The following is a 21,832-nucleotide window of genomic DNA, read 5'->3' on the forward strand; positions in this document are numbered from 1 at the left end:
TGAATCCACCGAGGAGAAGAACGAGATGAAGACGGAGATAATTAAGTCTGGTGAAGGACAAATGCATTCTGACAGCAGCTGTCATTATTTTGAACGCGGTGAAGCTGAACTGAAGTTCTTTTTGTAACGAGATGGCAAAATTTTAAAGCATTGGCCCTCCGTGTACTTGTTGTCACTCGTTATCCAATGTCCTGGAAGTCAGAAATTTTGCCCTAAAGCTGTTTTTCTTCGCAACGAATCAGTAATAATATAATAATATACTTAATTGACCACTCCGAAAAATTAATGGGGGTTTTCAGGGCCAATGTGAAACAAATATTTTAAATAAACATAACATGGTTAAAAATCCCAACTGGCAGGAGGCAGACCAGTTGGAGTGTTTCCTCAAACCGTTTTTAGCCAGTATAACTTCGTTTAAAGTTAGTCTAAAGTTTAGGCATTGCCGACGCATAACTCATGTAATAGACTTGACCTTACTACTATAGGGGTGCGGGCCGGAGCCCCCCCCCCCCCAAATTTTGGGCAACTCAGATTTTGTTGGGCAGCAAGAGAAATTTGGGCAAAGCCAGTTTTCGAAGAAGTTTTTATAATCTAAAAATTAAAAAAAACCCGGATATTTACAAATATAAGTTCAAAAATGTACCTAAAAATTAAATTAATTAAAAAGCCTGTTTAAGAAGGTACGTTTTTAAATGTCTCTTAAAAATGTCAATAGAAGGACTTAATCTAAGTTCAATGGGATTGTGTTCCACAGTCTTGGGGCTGCCACAGTAAACGCTCTCTCTCCATATGTTTTTAATTTTGCTTTGGGGGTCGCCAGATGATGCTGTGTAGATGATCTTAAAAATCTCCGAGAGGTGTGATGTAAAGTAACTCTTTCATGTAGCAAGGCGCTGCCCCATGGAGAGCTTTGTAGACCAGTAAAAGAATTTTGTAAATTATACGATAGCGGACAGGTAGCCAGTGAAGCTTCTTAAGCACAGGGGTAATATATGGGGCAATATATGTAATATTTCTGGTTATTAGGGAGGGGGTTCATTTGTTGATATACATATTTGTATTTTTTTTATTGTTGGGCACTGTACTGCAAATGTCTGTCACAGTGAAACACCTGATAAAGAAAGCTTCTCCCTCGTTGCTAAGTTTTCACAAAATCGACGGCGAGATTGTAAATGTACAATCGAGATTATAAATGTACGTGAAGTCTTCGTCGTGTACGCGGATAAGTCTACATGCATATATGACTGTTTCAGAAATGCCGGAGACAATGCACGAGATTGATCTATTTGATATGTTTCCAGAGTTTTCTTATGTGGTCCTCATCCTTGTAGTGAAACCTGCTATATCGTGTTCTGCAGAACGATCATTCAGTGTGTTGCGCAGATTGAAAACTTACCTCCGCAGCACCTGATGGGGCAACAACGTGTCAATAACATCGCACTTAATTGAAAGGGCACCAGCCAACTCTGGATTGCATCTTCTTCGGCCTTCGAAATGGCAGAGGCAATTATTTCTTTTAACGTGTTTTATGAACTTATATGATAGATTCATATGTAAGAATTTTTCACTTCATATGTAGGCCTATGCTAGTGCATCGTATGACTCTCGCTTCTTTTCGACTGTTTCGTAAAAATTTGGGCAACTTGCTAGAATTTTTTGGGCAAATCGAAATCGGGATGAACAGCAAAAACTTACCAGTGACTTTATCATCATCATCATCATCATCATCATCATCATCATCATCATCATCGTCGTCGTCGTCGTCGTCATCATCATCATCATTATCTATTAGTCACTTTAGAATTGACAATTTACACCAATTGCTATGGTAAGGACATTCGTAAAGAGCAAGCTGGCTTCCGTAAAGGGAGATCCTGCAGTGACCACATCTTTACTCTCAGGCAGATCTTTGAGCAGGCGAAGGAATGGAACAGCACAGTCTATGCGAATTTCATAGACTTTGAAAAAGCCTTCGATAGTATCCACAGGGAAACGCTATGGTGCATCCTTCGACACTACGGAATACCATCCAAGGTAGTGAATATCATCAGGATGCTGTATCACGACTGCCACGCCCAGGTCATCTGTGAAAACCTGATGACAGAGCCATTTACCATTCAAACGGGCGTAAAGCAGGGGTGCATACTGTCTCCGTTTCTATTCTCTCTCTGTATTGACTGGGTCATGAAGAACACTATACAAGATCAAAGAGCATTCGATGGACTCTCTCTGATGTGCTCAGCGACCTTGATTTTGCAGACGACATCTGCCTCTTAGCCCATCGCCACACAGACATGCAGGCCATGACCGAAGGTCTGGCATCTACAGCTGCTGTGCTTGGTCTTAAGGTCAGCCCCAAGAAAACCAAACACATGAGAATGAACCATCGCTCAGATGCGCCGATCACCCTGCATGGGAAGATAGTTGAAGAAGTCAACGAGTTTACGTACCTTGGCTCGAAGATGACCACCGATGGAGACTCAGAGCCAGAGATTAGAGCAAGGCTCTCCAAGGCAGGGCAAGCATTTGCCTCCCTCAAGAACATCTGGAAAAGCAAGAAGATCACCCTAAAGACTAAACTCCGCTTCTTCAAGAGTAACGTTCTCACCACGTTGCTGTATGGGTGTGAGTCATGGAAGGCCACAAAAGCCATCTGCCACAAACTTGACACATTCCAAAATCGGTGTCTACGCCGCATTCTGAACATCTTCTGGCCTAACATAATTTCAAACGCCGAGCTACGCCGGGTAACCTCAACGAACAACATCAGCTCCGAGGTGAAGAAGAGAAGGTGGCGCTGGATCGGACACGTCCTCAGGATGGATCCATCATCAATTCCCAGAGTTGCTCTGCACTGGACTCCATCTGGGAAAAGAGCAAGGGGACGACCAAAAGAGACCTGGCGGCGGACAGTTGAAAAAGAGATGCGGGAAAGCGGACTCAGCTGGGGAGAGCTGAGAAAGAATGCAAAGAACAGGCAGCAGTGGCGGAATCTGGTAACGGCCTTATGTGCCCAAGGGCAAGAAGAGGATTGAGTGAGTGAGTGAGTGCTATAGTAGGTAGTTTGACGCGACCTCCAAGAAACCACCAGTCTTATAGGGGAGGCCACCTCGGTTAGCAATATGTTAGTAATTTAGTTGTAAACGTGCGGTTAGGCCAATTCAGACTCATTTCATTAAAACTTCAATCATTTTTTTTTCTTAAACGTAGTAAACCTAGTCGAACTAGTGATCGATATTGGGAGAGAATTCTGTAGCTATGCAAGAACCACTCTGACAAACAGTAGCAAAATGTTGCCGAATCTAGGTGAAGATCAGGATCAGCAATAGACTTGATAAACAATCTTGAAAATTAAGGGCTGATCAAACAGCTAAGAACTGATTAAACATCAAATGAATGCTTAAAAGAAAGAGGGGCTTATTAAAGATGGGGGGGGGGGGGGAAGGGTTCAAGCCACATATCTGTCAGTCTCAAGCAAAATAAATAAAATTGACTTTTTTGTCTTAGTGCTGATTAGCAACACATTTTCCCAAAATAGCATCTTTGAAAGTAAACTTGAATGGATGAATAAATGTAAAATGTAGCGAGTAGGCTCACTTTTGGATCACACACACGAGCGCAAAGCCACGAGCCAACTGGATCGCTTAGCTCGCCGACTTGTTTGCGCGGCTTCTACGCTTGCCCGTGTGAGGTGAGCCTGTCCAACTTTGTGATTCCTTCACAGCGGTCAAACGCAAAAATTGACGTCAAATTCTATTTTCGGCGTCTTGAACTTTTCTAAGAATTTGCCTCGAAAGTGTCTAAACTTTTGTAGGAAATTGTTATAGAAATAGCACGGTGGAAGAAAATTTCAGGCTGGGAAACTCATTGGATAATAATTATCAAATTGGCAATCCATAAGCGGCGTATAAACCTCAACTTTCCACTGAAAGATTTCGGAAATTTAAAAGGGCGCGATCCATTGGACCAAAATTTTCGTTTTGAATTTCCGAAATTTTCATCTGTCAAATGGAACGGTATTTTCCACTTGAATCGGCCACGCTAGTTACATTCCTGCAAACAGTAAAGAAAACTGAAGATATTACTCCTCTCTTGATAAATTCTGAAGCCATCTATCCTTTCATTTAGCTCAGAAACTTAGCTCCATGCTTTTTTAAATTTAAACAATGCAAAAGTTTACTCTGGAAGCACATACATCTGCTTTTATGACATTTATACAGAAACATTGTGGATGCACAAGAAGATGTGCTCTTATCGCATTCGTTTAAGACAATTATACGTGGTGTGCACGTATTTTTGAACTACTTACCAAAGCTTGCTAAGCACTCATGTTCCAATAACGCAGTTAAGCTATCTGCCGCAAGAAGACAAGACGAGAACTGATCAGTGTTGAGCAGCGGGAATGACCGCCATGCCGAACTTTGTCGATTTCCGGGTTGGGAAAAACTGGGCCCAAGCAGAAATTGACGAATGGAACAGGATTTTCCGAGAATTCCGATTTTCCGGAATTTTAGGACAACCTCCAGAAGTTGACCAAAATTTTCGAAACGAGTTTCCAGAAACTTTCTGTTCCATTCGATTTTGTACCGGAATTTCCAGAAATTTTGGTCCAATGGATCGCGCCCACTGACCCGCGTCAAAAGCTAAATTAAATAAAATACTATTTGTGTTGCTAAGGGAAATCTTTATTGCTAAAAACTAAATACGGCTGCTCTTATGGACTAACAATATAAAGAAATACAAGATATAAGGTCTCTAAAAATAGTACTTCAGTAAAAGAATTTATTGATAAAAATTAAAATAAAACATTTAAAACTTTCAATGCGGTCAATTTCTTCTCTTTAAAAAGAAGTAATATCTGCTTTTTATCCTTTATTTCTTTTAAAACCTTACTACAACTGATTTTATTTATCTCTATTATGTCCCTCAAGATTTGATCATAGGAGAAATCCGGAGGGGTAGGTATATGCATCAATGCAGAAATTTTATATCCCCTTTCTTTTCTCGATATAAAAAAGGAAAATATTTATAATTCTGTATTCATGCTCGTTTTCGTATGTATTATACGGTGGTGTAGCACTGAACACAGTCCATTGAGATTTTTTACAACTAATTTTTAATGAGCTAAATGCTGCACGCATTTCTTTGTTCAAAACCTAACAACTTTTTCTTTCAAATATATTTGGTACTAAAATGAAATTTTTCTTGCTATAGTTTGTTTACTTTCCTAGCCGAAATTTAAGCTTAAATATACTTGGTCTATTTCTTCAGGGGTTATTTGTTTTCTAACGATTGTGTTAATCCATTGATTTCGAGTTAAGCTCATACATATTAAGTAGGTATAAAAACGCTAGAATCTTCTTCTCACTATTACAACAGATACTTTAATTTACATTGCATTTTTAGCTTCTACAAAATATGTATTTCCTACAATACATATATCACTGCAGATGATCAAACTCTTTAGAAGATTCCCTTGAAAGCATGTTTCTTTTTTTTTGCCGGTATCCTGAAGCAGAAAAAAAGAAGCGTTAAGTAAAAGCGGAATAATACACATAGAATACTGGTTTCTAACTGTAAAAGAATATCCTTTGAAAGATCATTTCTAACCAATCAGATTTGGTCATTTCTATTGAATACAGTCAGGACAGTAAACAGTTTTGCAACAGAGACAATTCGGTTAAATACTACGTATCTACTTTGTTATGCACTTTGAGTCTATTTCGATGTCCTTTTCGGGGGATTTAATTCAATGGCGAGAGGGAGGTGCGCGGTGCCCTTCTACCTTTCCGCCGGAGCCGGTGTATTTCAGGTTCATTATGTGAAATAAAGTTGCATTATTATTATTATTATTATTATTATTATTATTATTATTATTATTATTATTATTATTATTATTATTAAGATAATCGTATCTATAACAAAATTCTCGATTTTGATTGGTTCTGCGCGCGCCTACTTGTCGCGTAATTGGCGTGCGATCACGTGGGTGTCCAATTACAGGTATCCAATTTGAGCAACTTCAAATTGGATACCTGTAACTGGACACCTACGCCATTCGCGCGTCAATCACGCACATATAAATGGGTTCTTTCTTGCTGTTTTCCCACTGTTTGTACGACCAGTTGAATTAACCATTGACTTTTTCACACTAAAAAAGATTCTCAATGACTTCTCAACCTCGAATTTTGTTATTGGTACGATTAATTAGTAATTGAACCTCGTGTCGTACAATTCAGAGAGTAATCGTATCTATAACAAAATTCTTGATTCTGATTGGTTCTGCGCACGCCTATTTGTCGCGTAATCGGCGCGAGATCAAGTGGGTGTCCAATTACAGGTATCCAATTTGAGCAACTTCAAATTGGACACCTGTAATTGGACACCTACGCCATTCGCACGTCAATCACGCGCATATAAATGGGTTCTTTCTTGCTGTTTTCCCACTGTTTGTACACTTAAAAAGATTCTCAAAGACTTCCTAACCTCAAATTTGGTTATTGATACGATTAATTAGTAATTGGACCTCGTGTCGTACAATTCAGAGAGTAATCGTGCTCGTAATTTCAAATCGTCCTCGCGCTGCGCGCTCGGCCGATTTTGAAATTACTCACCCGATTACTCCCTGAATTGTACTCCACTCAGTCCAATTACTATTACTTATTATTATTTGTAGATTTTAGTGGCCCAGGGCATCCAATTATACCAGCATCGCTGACGGTTTTACCCTGATTAAATATGTTATTATTATTATTATTATTATTATTATTATTGTTATTATTATTATTATTATTATTATTATTATTATTATTATTATATTATTGTTAGGGTTTCCCTGTCTCGACTCCAGATGCTTTTGCATTTTGTCGGTGGAGGGCGGAAAACAAGGACCACGAGACTTGATGATAAAGCGCGGAATAGGAGCCCATAAGGCTTTGCGAGTACACTAGGACCACAATTCTACGCGTACCGAGTGACTTGGAAAGAGACAGCTTCAAATTACTGTAATATCGACACATTTAAGTTTCTGTTAAATACAATCTACCTTTTCTTCGAGTTTTTCATAGTCGGTGTATTTAAGCTTTTCCTCCAGTTTTCTAGTCGTCTTTTTAAGTTCCTTGACTTCTTTGAGAGTGTTGTCCAACTTTGCCTCGAGATGCCTTGTCCACTGTTTTAGCTCCTTATGTTCTTCGTGTGTTTTGGTCAGCTTGACGCGAGCTAAGTCAAGATGAGCGCTTGTGGCAGTCTGAACATGCGAACCGAGCTCACTTCGTCGGACCTGAAGTGAAAATAATTGTTCAATTTTTGTCGATTAAAACATAGAACAGTAAAAATAAAGAGGAACGCGCGGTTATATCAGGAACGGGAGTCAACTGGTTGAACTGGCGGATGGATGAGAAGGGGCTTGGGGCGAGATCCGATCGCACGCGCACTCTTGTCTTGCCCCAATTCTTCCTCGCGCGTCTTTGACCCTTGCTTAGCCTCGCACTCAAGAGAGAGAGAGAGAGAGAAAGAGACACAGAAAAAGAGAAAAAACAGACTGCAAGCAGTCTAGGTCGCTAGCGTGATGCTAGCTCAAAAAAATTGCCTACTCACGAATCTGAAAGTACGTGCCCTTATGTTAGACGTAATCTTCTAAAGACAACTTTTTCTGTAAGCAAAGATACAATAACACTAGAATTTATCCACCATAGAAAATACATGCCATGATTTCCCCGATCCGATCCAACTGAGCAAAACAACAATTACCTTCGTCTGACAATCCATCTCCGCAAAAGGGCAGGGAACTATGGCCATGGGGCAAACTGTGTCAATATGGGCTTCCAACTGTTTAAATCAAACATTCGAATTAGAGGACATTTATTTGAAGTAAAAAAATTCCGCGTTTATAATCGAGGTGGTGTAATGCTATGGTTATCAACAACAACAAAAACAACAACAACAACCTTTAATGTACTCTTGCACTTACACTTACATGATTTTACAGAGAGGAAATTAAATAAAGTAAGAGTACTGGCTGCCTGGAATAACCGGCATAAGGGCTAGTGGAGCCAGGCAGCCAGTTGACATTAGCATTAAAAAAAATAAATCACAGGTCGGCAAGAGAACAGATTCACACATAGACAGAAAGAAAAAGAAAAAAACATACCAGTAGGGAAGTCTATAAAGTTATTGTTACATATAAATATAAAAATATTTAAAAAAGAAAAGCTTATTGGGTTGGACTTGGCGGGATTGAGCCCCGGCCGGTGTCATTAATTGTATTGTGTGTTTTTTCGCATTACTCTCAGAGAGTCTATATCCACTCAGGAGTATAAATGACCCAAAAAGAGTACCGACGAGCTGTAGCTGTCTGTAAAACTGGACAAAAATGATTGCGAAATCCCTCGATGGAAAAAACATGCCATCCAGGAATGAGTGGCAATAGTTGTTTCATGGAACGGTAGCCGAGATAAACTCCGGCAATGGACATTGGCCAATTTTGCTAAAGTGCAACTTAATCTTCTCACAGTGCATGGTTCATCATCATCTTGGCAATTTATGTGGAATATCATTTGCTAGAGAAAACTATTTAGGACCACTGTTTTGGTTATAAACCACTTTCTCTTGATAAGCTAGGCACAAACTGGTAGTCAATGGTCATTAACAGCAAACCGACAAAGGTTACCTCTTCCCGTGGAAATTCCTCTCCACAATTATAAGAACAGTTAACTGGGAATCTCGTGCAATTAAGTTGATGATCCTGTAAAATAATAACAATAATTGTTATACACCCGCAGTTTCCCTTGCTCTAAATACGATTTTCATTGGCTGATTCGTGATCACGTGACCTTGCATAAAATAAAATGTATCCCTCGAGGGCGGAATACATTTAGCTGACTGAATGTTATCAATTTTCAATGTGAATGTGAATGTGCTTTTCAATGTGAAAAGCACGTGATCAAAACGTGACAAAGGTTTGTGGCGTGATTCTGGCGTCATGTTTTTGAAGCTTACTTCTCGGCGATTCCAGGAAATTTGTCGCTAGTTCTTTGAAAGTTCGTGAAACACAGTGGAACAGTTTGAGGCCTTCATTTGAAACAGGAAGTCAAAAAACTTTTAGAGCAGAAGGATTTCGAAAATGCCTGGAAAGTAGGTCGGTTTTTTGCTTTCTTTTGTAAGTATTTTGCGATTTAAGTCTTATTTGTCGTACATTTGAGAGTAACTAATGTGCTAGCCTGCGAGCCGGAGCCATGAGCCTCGAGCCTCTTTTTGCGAGCCACTATTTTTCTGTCATATTTTTTCTATTTTTACCAAAATTTAAATGCAGATTCACCCATAAACAATCAAAGTATTCTGTTGAAATTATACACATGCACCTTGCACTCCTTGCAATTACCGTGAGACCGGATCGCGTGACATAGTGTCTCTCTCCTCCGCAGAGGCTCTCAGAGAGGTTTTCTGTACAAAGTGAGTGCAGGCGCAATAAAACGGCGAGGGCGGCCGCGGGAGCCTCTGCCAGATACCACACCCAATATGGTCGCCATCCGGGGGAGGTTACCTTTTCATTGGTGTTCCTCACCGGGAGTAGTATATATTACTTGCCATGTCAGCAAAATGGCTGCTACATTATGTCTAGAATCCGTTCTGAGGTTTACCGTTACGCAATGTACAACAAGCAGAATCGACAAGAACATATTTAGATGCCAGCGCGGGAATGTAGAAAATTTTGTTGTCCGCACAAAGAATGTAGTTTTATTTAGACTGTTTTGTTGTGTGGCGAACGAGAAATTCAACAGGCAAAGAATTCGATTAGGAAACTTCTGGTAGCTGAAACTCTTAAAAACGGATTAATTCTTTCCTGAAAGAGAAGAGAACAAGTAAGTTTATTTCGAAGAATGTTAAATTTAGATACGACTGTATAAACAGATTCCCAGGTGCTCAGGTGGGCAATCGAGAGCGAAGTTTCAATTCTTTGCCGTACGAACTAATTAAACCAATCGAAGCATAAGCTTAAATTTCCGTTTCTTCATTCGTAAATAGCTGCTAAAACTTGTGTAAGAACCATGCACTCATCTCTCCCACATTTTTTTTCTGTACGAAATAATGCTTGAAGTTGTTGTCATGCTTGTTGTTGTGTTACCCGATCAAACGATCAAAGACATTAAACTGGTAAACGCTTATTCAAAGCGAAATGCAACATGTAGGAATTGAAGACCAAAAGCAGGAAATACAAGAAGTATATTTACATCTGTACCATTAAGAGATATCTCCTCGAGAGGGAAGTCAAGCTCTTTGAAGCCTTCCCCCATTCTTTGACACTTGACCTCCATACAACAACACGACTCCCCACAGGTTTCAGGGGGGCTTCGGATACTAAGAGTTTTGCTTTTTTTCGGTAAATATGAAAACTCTTCGGAGAAAACACAGTCCCTACCTGTAGTAACACACTTAGCGCTGATTTTTGCCGAATTTCAAGCTGTCAAAGTCGGCGAGGGCTTAGAAATTTATCAATGTACCAGAAAACGACAAGGATGTACGAGAAAACGACAACCTTCTGGCAGAGGTTCCCCGCGCAGTGGATCTCTCTTCCTTTGCGCCTGCACTCACCTTGCCCAGCGTATTTTTACATCGAACGCCCCATCGGGAACCTCTGCGGAGGAGAGAGACATAGTGTCGCATCATCGGTTCCAAGTTGGGTCGCGGCTTATTTTTCGCTAGAAATATATCTAAAGGGAATCTGGTGATTAAAGCCGTAAGCCTGCCCACACCGCTAGGTAGTCAGTATTTGATTCAGAAAGTTCATAAAATGTATCTTGGACTACGTCGTACTATTCCTGCCGATTGCGTGTGTGTACAACAACTCATCAATGAACTTCCTTTTATTTCATGTTGTTTATAACTTTCTTGAATGAGTCAGTTGAATGCGTTAAGCTTTAAGGTTATAGCTTTACATTTTATAATAAATAGAGGATATTACACGGCGGCGCGAAGATATGAATTTTATTTTCGAGTGGTAAAGCAATTTTTTACGAATCAGAGCGCAGCGAATGAGTAAAATATTGCTTTTACCACGAGAAAATAAAATTCATATCTTCAAGCCACCGTGTAATTTTCTTTTTATTATATAGACAATCATCATGCATGAAGTAAAAGTAAAAACATTTTTATTCATCAAGAGGTTAAACACGATCGACGGCTAAAATTTCGCGAACTGAAGCTTTTAGAAGATGTATATCGTAAATGATAAAACAGTCTGTTTATTAGCTGTCATCAATGTCACTGATAATATATAATTCACCGTTTTGAAATCTGTTGCTGCTCAAACTCACCGCTTTTCTGTTTTTTGATCGCAAAGTCCTGAGGTTCGGCAACTGAAATGTCTTTATTTTCCCTCCCTTCGTCTGACTCTCCACAAGCAAGAAGCTCTTTTAAATAATTTTAAGTCATGTGAAGTCTTTTCTTCGTGTTAGCATTTTCCAGCTCCTCAGTGAAATATTTTATTTTGGCTTCAGAGAACTTCACGAATCGATAGCTCGCCATTTCCAACTGGCGTTGGCAGCTTTGCACAAAGGCGGAAAATGACGTCATCGATATCCTCACTAGTGAGGATATGGAAAATACACCACTACAGTCCCGGATGTAGTTTCGTATGAATTTTACGAGTGGTCTATTTTCCAGTAAAACACTCGCGGCTATATAATAATATTCGATATTTTGAAGCATTAAGGGATATTTCATTCGCGTGACCAACGGTGGCATCCCAAGAACGACATCCCAAAAACAGTTGCGAAGGGACTTACAGTTATTTATTACTAGCCGATTCTTCTTTCAGTTGGACATGGCCAGCCTGTGTATAATTCAAGTAGTTTGAAAGCGTCATGGCAATTTCTAAAAAGTTATGTTATTGGTTCTATTTCTATTCAATAGGTGACTTAAATCGTGAAATGGTCCCCGGGAAATGTATGGTCCGACTCCATTTTAAGAACGATGTTCAATAACCCGGGAGGGGGTGTTCAATAGATACCACAGGAAGCGTGACGTAAGGTTTAGAAAGCCTGGCAAAAGCGAGGCCGTAATTAAACCTTAGCCCTATAACCCTAAACGATTGAAAGATTGAAAGACGCTTTCATTGTCGGTGACATAACACGGCCAAGCTAGAGGCCGGGTAATGTAGTGAATTATTCTTTCTTGGCCGGAAATTTAACTGGTTTCATGTGTTTTAAAAACGATCCATCACAACCCTTAAACCAGAAAACGGTGAAAGTAAAGATTTTACATTAAAGTGGAGATTGGGAGAAATATTTTTATCCATCACGGGTAATGTAGTAAATCGGGCTAAAAAAGTTTAGAAAATTGAGAAGAAAACATTTGAGTAGAGCCTCCGATTGCCTTTAATGAAAAAAAAGCCTCAATGAGAACATTGTAAAATTTAAAAAATATATTGAAAATATTTAATATTGATATTTAACTAATTTAATGTTTAATTTAATATTTTACTTAATTTTAATTTTTAAATAAAAAGTAAAAAAAAAATAGTCTAGAGTCCAGTCCAGTCCAGGGTTTTAGACTATGCCTATGAAACCCACACCGGTAAAAATATTTCGGCTTGCGGTATAGTTGAACATGTTTAAGGATCATTTTTACCGAATGGTAATGTGGTGTAGTGATCATTCTCGAAATGACGTGTTTCCTTCAGTCGATCACTCACTCACTCACTCCATTCTGATATTAAAGTAAACGTGCTGACAGAAAGGTTCTTTAAAACGCCATTCAGCGCATATTGATCAAAAACAAATTATTCTCGAACCTCGTTCCCAGGGTCTCTCTCTTTCAGGGAAGAAGGTTAATTTTTTACAAAACAAATCGATAGAAGATCAGTTACACTTATCCTCTAGTGATAAAAGAGAATAGAATTCGCTCTATAAAGCCTCAGAGCATACGCTCTCAATGACCCATTCACGTAAGGAAACATTCAAATGCAAATGAAGTGAGATTGTGAGCTACATGCAGTTACGCTTGCCAGGTGACGCGTTTTAGTAAACACAACATTCATGCTGCACGAAGTTTTTGTTTCGCGTCACATTATCTTCGTGTCACGTCATCCGTTTTTAGTGTAGTGTTTGAACTACACTCATGCGGTAGATTGTTTGTGAGGTGAAAAGTGCTACGGGGATAACGCTAGCTGTAAACAATTCCAAGCATGCCATTCATTTCAAAAGATCGGCTTTCAAATAGCCTGCGTCATGTTGCAGCCAGACGTGTCACCAAATCCTCGATATACAGCGCAGGCTACTTTCAAGAGATCGTGTGTGATTAAATGCAAGATTTAAATCCTCGCGTTTCCAGGTATGAATTGCAAGACTTACTTGTCTTTTGCCGAAAAACTGAGAAAAAAAACTGAGAAACAGCAAATACACGTCAAAAAGCAAGTTTCTTTGATTTGTCAAACATGCATGAAAGCGAATGTTTCCAAATTTATATTTAAGCAACATGACCTTTTCCCGGCATTAACAATCTGTCACGCAAATTGAACATTTCTCAAGTATTTCCTTCCATGAATGAAACTTTTGTTTGAGAGCGGAATATTTTCTCAGAAGAAAGTTTTCAGACCGTCGGACATTATAACAAGTGTGCCGTGTGAAATCTTCGTAGTGCAAAAAACAATACTTTCACTGCTGATTCCATCTGTTGGAAAAAAAAAACATTTACCGCAGTTTTCTGTTTTTTAACGTGGGAACTGTGGCTTCATTGTGAACTAAGGAACGGTTATATAGGTTTAGCTTCGTCAGTTGGAAGGGCCGAAAATTTCGAAGTCCACTTTGACTGGTTTGTCAACTATTGTTATTCAACTGAAGAGAAATAGTTATTGATATATTGTATTGCCAATCTTTTCGATTTTCATTGTGATTTTCTTGTCCGTGACATTGTTTTGCTTTTGGATTTTCAGACGGTCTGTAGTCAACATAAGTTTGTAAGCGGAGGAGGGAAATAAGCGAAAATTTCGCTTATTGTGATTATAACGAAAATTAAACTTAAATCACTACATTTCGAAATAAAACACGATGTAAATTTTATTGTCATCAACAGTAAGTAAATTCAACTTATCGTCGTGTCCAAGGGAGGACAATGTTGTGTTTCATTTTTTTATGGTCTAAACGGTAACCGCTTCGGCTTGATAGAGGTGTCAATCTTAGTTGCTACATGTATTTCAAACACTACACTCTCCGATTGGAGCACTCGTTCATCTTTTTGAGTCAAGTGCTCAGAAACGCGCATCTTTCTCTCAAATTTTATTCGCTGCTCAAAATACCGCTAAACGTGCTAACAGAAAAGTAAACATATTCACAAAATAAATTTACCTAAATTAAAATAGAATTCGCGCTACGAAACCTGAGAGCACGAACCATCAATGACGCAATGCCCGTGGAAAAATAAAACATTCAAAGGCGAATAAAGTGAGATTGTGTTACATTATTGAACGCTTATTTGAATGAAAAAACTTATCAATGACCCATTCACACAAGAAAACATTCAAAGGCAAATTATTTCAGATTGTGACATTACTGACAGCAGCTAAGAGCAACATGTAGTTACGCTTAAATTGTTATAAAAATGTTATGCTCGCCACGTGACGTTTTTTAGTTAACACCACATCCACAGCAAGTTTTTGTTTCGCGTCACGTCACCTCGTGTCACATCATCCGTTTTTCATCTTTTTGAGTCGAGCAGAAACACGAAGTGCTCGGGCGTATCTTTCTCTTTAATTTTATCCGCTGCTCAAAAATAACGCTATACGTGCTGACAGAAAAGTAAACATTATCACAAAAAGAAATTTACTTAATGCTTTAAAGGATCAAAGGTAATACACTAACCTGTAAATATTTTGGTGGTGAAAACTCAGGGGCGGATACAGGGGGGGTGGATAGGGTGGATATCCACCCCCCATTTTTCAGTAAAAAAAAATTCGAAATGTCACTTTATTTGAAATAGGAAATAAATAAAGAAAGAAAAATTAGCTCTCGCTCATGTCTGGTTGTTGTTACGCCACGTTTCGCCGTCTGCCGCCACTTTTCGCGCAAAAGTTCGCAAGGAAGCCATTTGAAAACGCCTAGTGAGGCAAAGTAAGATTCTGATTGGCTCATTATTGCGAAATTTGCAGGGAAACGTTCGCGCTTACCAACCCATGTGCTCAGTCGATGCTCAGGTTTGATGGCAACCTCGTTCCCAGGGTCTTATGGGTAATTTCCAAGATGGCGGGTCTGCCATCCACCCCCCCTTTTGAAATCCTGGATCCGCCCCTGAAACTGAATAGCGCTACGACGCCTGAGAGCACGAGCCATCAATGACGCAACTCACGTGAAAAATTAAAACATTCAAAGGCAAATGAAGTGAGATTGCATTACTTTAGTGGACCCTTATTTGGAAAAAATGCGAAGGTCGGCACTTCATCGAATTACCGTCATTACCATGGGGTTGCTCGACTATAATAGGACATTTTGTCCTTTTGGGATTTTTGGCGATAAACTATTGGGGCTCGCAAAAAGAGGCTCGGGCTCGCAGGCTCGCAGAATAGCCTCCCCCCGTACATTTGCAGTGTTTTATGGAAGAAATAAAGTCGTGCTCAGGCGTGCTGTTGTTAACGCTAATTTGTTCGTTCGTTTGTTTTATTTGTTCATCCTCGAGTCTCGAGACTCTCGGGAAAACAAAACTAACTGTTTTCCCCGGGACCAGTTTATTAAAACACAGTAATAGCCCAATTTCGATATATTAAAATTCAGCCTTAAACAATAGACCTCAGGACGAGGCAAGGGGGACTAAACTATAGAGTTTGTGGGGTTTATTCCTCGTAGTGATGTCTCTTGTTTTAGGCTGAATTTTAAAATATCGAAATTGGGCTATTAAAATACTTGTTATTAGCAAGGAAAAAGGGGGAGGGGGGAGGGGGGTAAGTAAGTGTGGCCAACTTTGGCTCGAGTGCTGACTAAGCTGACTTGTCAGATTAGTAAATTTAGTTTTGGTTTAATTTTTGCAAACTAAAATAAAATGGAGCTACGTACCCATTGTTCACACGCCGGGTGTTGCATGCTACAGTGCTCACAGGTAAGTAATCTCCATTCACACCTGGTAGTCACGTGCTCTTCAAGTTCTTTTCTTGCCATTGTCTCTTTGCAGTTATCAGAGGAGCAGTCAACAATTTCCTCAGGGCAAATTGCGCTATGGTTCTTTTAAAAGAATAGAAAAATGTAGGCAAATAAAAAATTACAAAAAAAGTGAAGAGAGACGGAATACAGGCCCTAGACTCTTCCAATGTAGGAGTACTTTTGAAAAGTAATTGTCCCCCGTACAGGGTCTCGAAAGCAAGTGTAAAACGTAAACCTGTCCAAAAATAGTTTATTAGTAATATACCATATTTATTAAATTTTTGGACCTTGAGAGTGGGCGCTTATTCGAGGTGGGCGCTAATTCAAGGCTGGGCGCTTATTAAATTTTCGCCATTTTCGCAAGTATAAAGTTTATTTTACAACAAAACAATGAATAATAATAAAACGTGAAGACGTACCAAAGCAGAATTTTAACTGTTCATTACATACTAACAAAACTCGGTCTTCGGGGAAGTCTCTTAGTAGTACTTAGTCAATTTCAATCTCAATTTCAATAATAATCGACGTACTCCTCTTGTACACTTCATTTTGTTTTGAAGGGGTGTGGGGATCGGCGCTTATTCGAGGCTGGGCACTTATTAACTTTTCCTACCTTCAGGGTGGGCGCTTATTCGAGTAAATACGGTACCTGGAAGTATTGCATAGGTGAGTACCATCTCCTTGAATGCGGGTCCCCGCCGGTTTATCTTAAATGAGGGATACTTCCACCCGGTCTATACATTGGACTTGAAGTTAGTGCTCTGGAAGTATAATGTACAACGAAAAGTGTACTATAATCTGCGACGAGAGGTAATGTTGTTTTTTGTTTTGGTAAGGCAATGAGCAGCCTATTTTGTGACCTCCGCTTCGTTTATGTTGCGGTCAGTATAAAACATGGACTGCGGACTACGGACTACGGACTGGGTATAAAACACGGACTAAAGTATAAAATGAGGACTCAAACTGCGGACTAGGTATAAAACACGGACTACGGTATAAAATGCGGACTAAGCATATATATGTATATACATGAGCATAAAATTATTGTTCACGCAAAACTGTGCAGGTGATCGCATGTAACGCAACGGCCGTATGTGACCTTACGTTGATGTTTGTTATCGAAGAGAATAAATCTTGTTCAGAGTTTACCGTTTTGTCATCCGTTGAACTTCGTAGGGATTCAACCCGAACAATTATGATCTTCCTCGGCAAAGTATCTCACAAGCTACCTTACGGTTTACGGAGCCCCTTACACAGCTGCTTACAGTCAAAACAATTGAAGGGTTTTTCTCAAGAGTCAATAATTATTAATCAACGTTTAGGAATTTGAATCCTTTTTTCTTCAACATCCCATTGTCGAAATGAATAATTCCTTGTTAAAACGAGAACTCGATTCAAAACCCAGTTCCAAACTCGAATGTTAGTGGATTATCGACTGGCTTCACATGACAGACACGTACGAATTTTGCCGAATTCTGCTTATTTTCGCTGCTACACTAACAGACTAAGACACGGTTTGTTCTTACGTTTCGCCACTCGCTTATTTCGACACTCCCGTGATAGCAAAAAAGAGGCACGAAATTTCGATGTAGTGAAGAGGCTGAAAAAATGTCTGACCCGGTTTACATCTGTTTCATTGTCATGCATATAGGGTTATTTGTCAAATTCTCACGTGCCTGTCGCTTGAGGCCAGATATACAGTTGAATCCCGATAACTCGAACCTTCAAGAGAAATCGAAAAAGGGTTCGCCGGATTAACAGGGACCGCGGAGAGGGAGGGGCTAGGGGGGCTTTAGCCCCCCCACTTTTTTCAGTAACAAGAAGAAAATTATTATGAATTAAAAAACAAACGAAAAATTACTGAAAAAAAAATCGTTTCTGGACGCCATGTTGTTGATTTCGCTTGTAAAGGACGAAAATAACAGCAAATACTATTGCCAAAATAGACCCGCCTTCAACTTAGATACATAAAAAACAAGTAAATGCGGACAATTGTTTTAAAAGGTTTTCAGTTATAATCGAAAAATGTTAGGCTACTACAGTATCATACCCTTTATTAAAAACTGGCTTTTTAGAGGCGAGTGGACTTCTCATGAAAAGAGGCCTGTTTCGTCATTAGTCAGTTACGATTCGAACAGATGGTTTAAGGGACGGACCATTATTTTTCTGGAGGGGGGGGGGATGAAAAATTTCTCTCTGCAAACTATTTTTTTTTATCTATGCACCTCTGCAAACAATTTTTTTCTAACAACACCTCCCTGCAAACAATTTTTTTTCGATCTATTTTAACCACGATCTGACACAAAAAGGAGGTTCGCTTTTGCTGCCATTAATCATTATTTAATTCAATATTTTATGGTGGCGACCAATAAACACCTCTGAACCATCTTTTTCGTTTTCTGAGACGTACACTACGAAGATTGGCGGCAGTAAAAAGCGAAACCGTTGATTGAATTTTAAATGTCCAGTCCTTGCATTTTTGCAAAGAAGGAGAATAGAAAAAAATTAAAGCAATCAGGATCATCATTGAACAGCAATACTTCAAGAAATACCAACGCCGAGCAGAAGGGGCAGAAGGTGATGTCTTCTTTTGTCAAAAATGACCTTATTGATAAGGCCCAAGAAAGCACTCAAGCCAGCAATTATGTGGCCCAAGAAAGCAGTCAGGGCATCAATGATAAGGCCCAAGAAAGCACTCAAGGCAGCTTTAATGATGGAGATATGGTTTTAGAGGCTGCAAAAGAATGTGTTTCCCTTTAACATCAAATGTTTGAAGAAAATTGGGATATATTTGACAGCCAATCTGAAACAACCTTAGACAGTGATGGAACAGGCAGTGACTCATCTGCTAATGAGTGCTCTGTAAGTGAACCATCAAATGAGGAATATTTTTAACTTTATAAAAGTTTATGGATTTAAGATCCTGAAAACCCATCAAGAGACTGTATACTGTAAACATTGTTGTTGTTGTGTTGATTTGACTTGCCGCAAGCATTTCTGCATTGCATGAAGATTCAACAATTTTTAAAGAATGGGTTATGGCATTATTTTTGTGTAGGCTCGTGTGGGCTAGCGAAGAGTTTCTTTATAATGTTCGAATAACTATGTTAACCGCATTTTCTCAATTAAACACTGGGTACCGAATATACGCCGGGTCTCCAAGGTGGAGTTGAAAATAGACCCCTCGGGTATTTATTTGAGGTATAATAAGCTGTAGGTATATTTGATGGATACATGTTTGTCAAAAATAATTAATTAAACCCCTTGCTTAATAACACCGGGCTCAAATAACCTGCAGGAGTCAAATAAACGCCGAGTCCACCAGGCTAAGGGCCTGTTTACATGGAAGGCGGGTGCCCCGGCTAACCGAGTTACCCGGCTAACCGAGCTACCCTGGGCGAGCCAACTTTTCATACGTTTCTTAAGAAAACGAACTGAACCCTTTACATGCTAGAAGGGTAACCCGCCTTGCCGGGGCACTCGGTCTGCTTGCCCGGGGCACCCTTCTAGGCGGGACAGCTTTTTGCCATGTAAACGGTTATGCCCGAGCTATCCCGGCTTGCCGGGATAAGTTTTCGCGCGTGTTCTTGAACTAAATTTGAAGTTAATGGCATAAAATGTATAAATTCTGGACCCAAACAGTGCTATTTGATCAAAATTAGTTTTATCGATCGGCTGGAAAATATTTCTTTGAGCAACAGCTAATTAATTCGAAATTTTCGTGGGAATGATTATTCTAATTCGCGACACAACAAATTTAATTTCAATTTGACAGCCAAATACTGTTGAATTTCGATTGAATTTCGCCAAAAATGACCGCAGTAAATTTCTGAGAACTTGCACATCAAATTAAAATAGGTTTCAAGACGAAAAGCCTTGATTATTCAGTAAAAAGTCATATTTTTCTTCAATCATTTGGAGCTACAATGTTTTCCCACGCCGTGACACGCTTCAATGACGCTGTCTCGTCTCGGGTTGAAGGGCTGTGAATTCTGCATGTAAAGGCGGGCTAGGTTTTATCCCTTCTAGCCGGGTAACTCGGTTAGCCGGGGCACCCTCCCTCCATGTAAACAGGCCCTAAGTTTAAAATTAATGCCCCGGGTGTTTAATTGAGAAAATACGGGTATATAGATATTTATGAAGTTAAATTCAATGAAATGTAAAATACTGTTCACATTTAATTGCTGCAATATAAAGTTACTGTTTTAAGAAAAGGATCAGCTATTTACTAATTTATTAGTTGAATTTATTGCCTACATGACCACTTTGAAATTCCAATTTGGTCAAATAACATGTTGATTTTATTTGAGCCCTGTATACTGTCTGCAAACAACTACATACTTTTATTCTTCATACTTTTAGTCTATATACATTTAGTCTCATACTTTCATTTTTGAAAGTTTTTTTTTCATTGATAGATTATTACAAGTTTCTCTGACTTCCATGCAAACTATTTTTTTTAATACATATGGTGTTTGCAAACAATTTATTTTGTCTTTTTAGGCCCTGCAAACAATTTTTTTCAATATTTTTCATCCCCCCCTCCAGAAAAATAATGGTCCGTCCCTAAGTTTATAAGACAATACTGTTTGTTTTCGAGCTCATGCTAAAGGTAATTCATTTTCTAACAATGAAAGTGAAATTGGCTTTTCTGTTTTCATTCGTTCTGGTAACATCTTGGTTGTGGGTACTTCAACAGGGTGAGAAAGGTACGTGTTTTGATGTATGTCAGTGAGTAGTTGAACGTTTTGTGGAGCAACGTCTCCTCATCGCAACGTTTTGTCGTTTTAAGCAATACTTTTACAAACAAAATTTAAGCGTATTTTCCGGTATCTAAGAGAAATTGAAATCCAAATTTTCCCGGAGGAGCATAATACCCAGTCCTCATTTTGAGTCCACATTTTATACCTCAGTCCGTGTTTTATACCCAGTCCGTAGTCCGTAGTCCTCAGTCCGTGTTTTATACTGACCGTTTATGTTCAGTTGTATGTTGTATCTGTTTACGTGTTCTCGAACACATTAAAGTCAACAGGAGTAAACAGGGGCCAGAAGCACAGCGAATACCCACTTTTTTCTCTTCTCGCGGCATTACTTTTCCACAGTTCATACGACAATTCACTGGGAATCTCTTGCATTTACTTTGATGTTCCTATAAGAAAATAAGCCAAAGAATTAAATTGAAAAATTACTTTATGAACATGACCCAAACACAAACAACTGTATTTGCACGGTTCGTCTCTCGGGAAAGTATGTCCTTCGCTGGAGCAGATACTATATTTTATCCATATAATGGAAGAAAATGACCAAAGATGCTTCAGAAACCGGCATAAACTCCGGCAATGTGGACAACTTTGGCTCGAGTGCAGACTTTCTATTTTTATAATATAAGTTTTTCAGGTCAGTAAATGTAATTTTGATTAAATTTGTGCAAATGAAAATATATTTAAAACTGGAGCTACGTACCGATTTCAGACACGCCGGATGTTGTATACTACAGTGCTCACAGCGAAGCTTTCTCCATCGACACCTGGTAGTCACATGCTCTTCAAGTTCTTTTCTTGCCATTATCGCTCTGCAGCCATCAGAGGAGCAGTCAACAATTTCCTCAGGGCAAATTGCGCTATGGTTCTTTTAAAAGAATAGAAAAAGGTTGGCAGATAAAAATAGAAAAACCGGGGGAAAGCAAACATTCTCTAGTACGAAATCTG

General features: G+C 39.2%; 1 protein-coding gene across 1 annotated transcript in view; it reads right to left on the reverse strand.

The window, feature by feature from the left end:
* Positions 1-7,030: 7,030 nt before the first annotated feature.
* The window catches only part of LOC144635626 (TNF receptor-associated factor 4-like), a 68,509-nt gene continuing 53,707 nt past the window's right edge, over positions 7,031-21,832 (reverse strand). Inside the window, exons 8-11 of the mRNA XM_078494712.1 lie at positions 21,588-21,752; positions 8,669-8,743; positions 7,750-7,827; positions 7,031-7,279 (exon numbers count right to left, since the gene is read on the reverse strand). Of these exons, the coding sequence (XP_078350838.1) occupies positions 7,031-7,279; positions 7,750-7,827; positions 8,669-8,743; positions 21,588-21,752 (567 nt within the window). The remainder of the gene's footprint in view (positions 7,280-7,749; positions 7,828-8,668; positions 8,744-21,587; positions 21,753-21,832) is intronic.

Source organism: Oculina patagonica, chromosome 13 (genome assembly GCF_052425735.1).
Source record: "Oculina patagonica isolate OP01 chromosome 13, crgOcupat, whole genome shotgun sequence".
Classification (NCBI taxonomy): Eukaryota; Metazoa; Cnidaria; class Anthozoa; order Scleractinia; family Oculinidae; genus Oculina; species Oculina patagonica.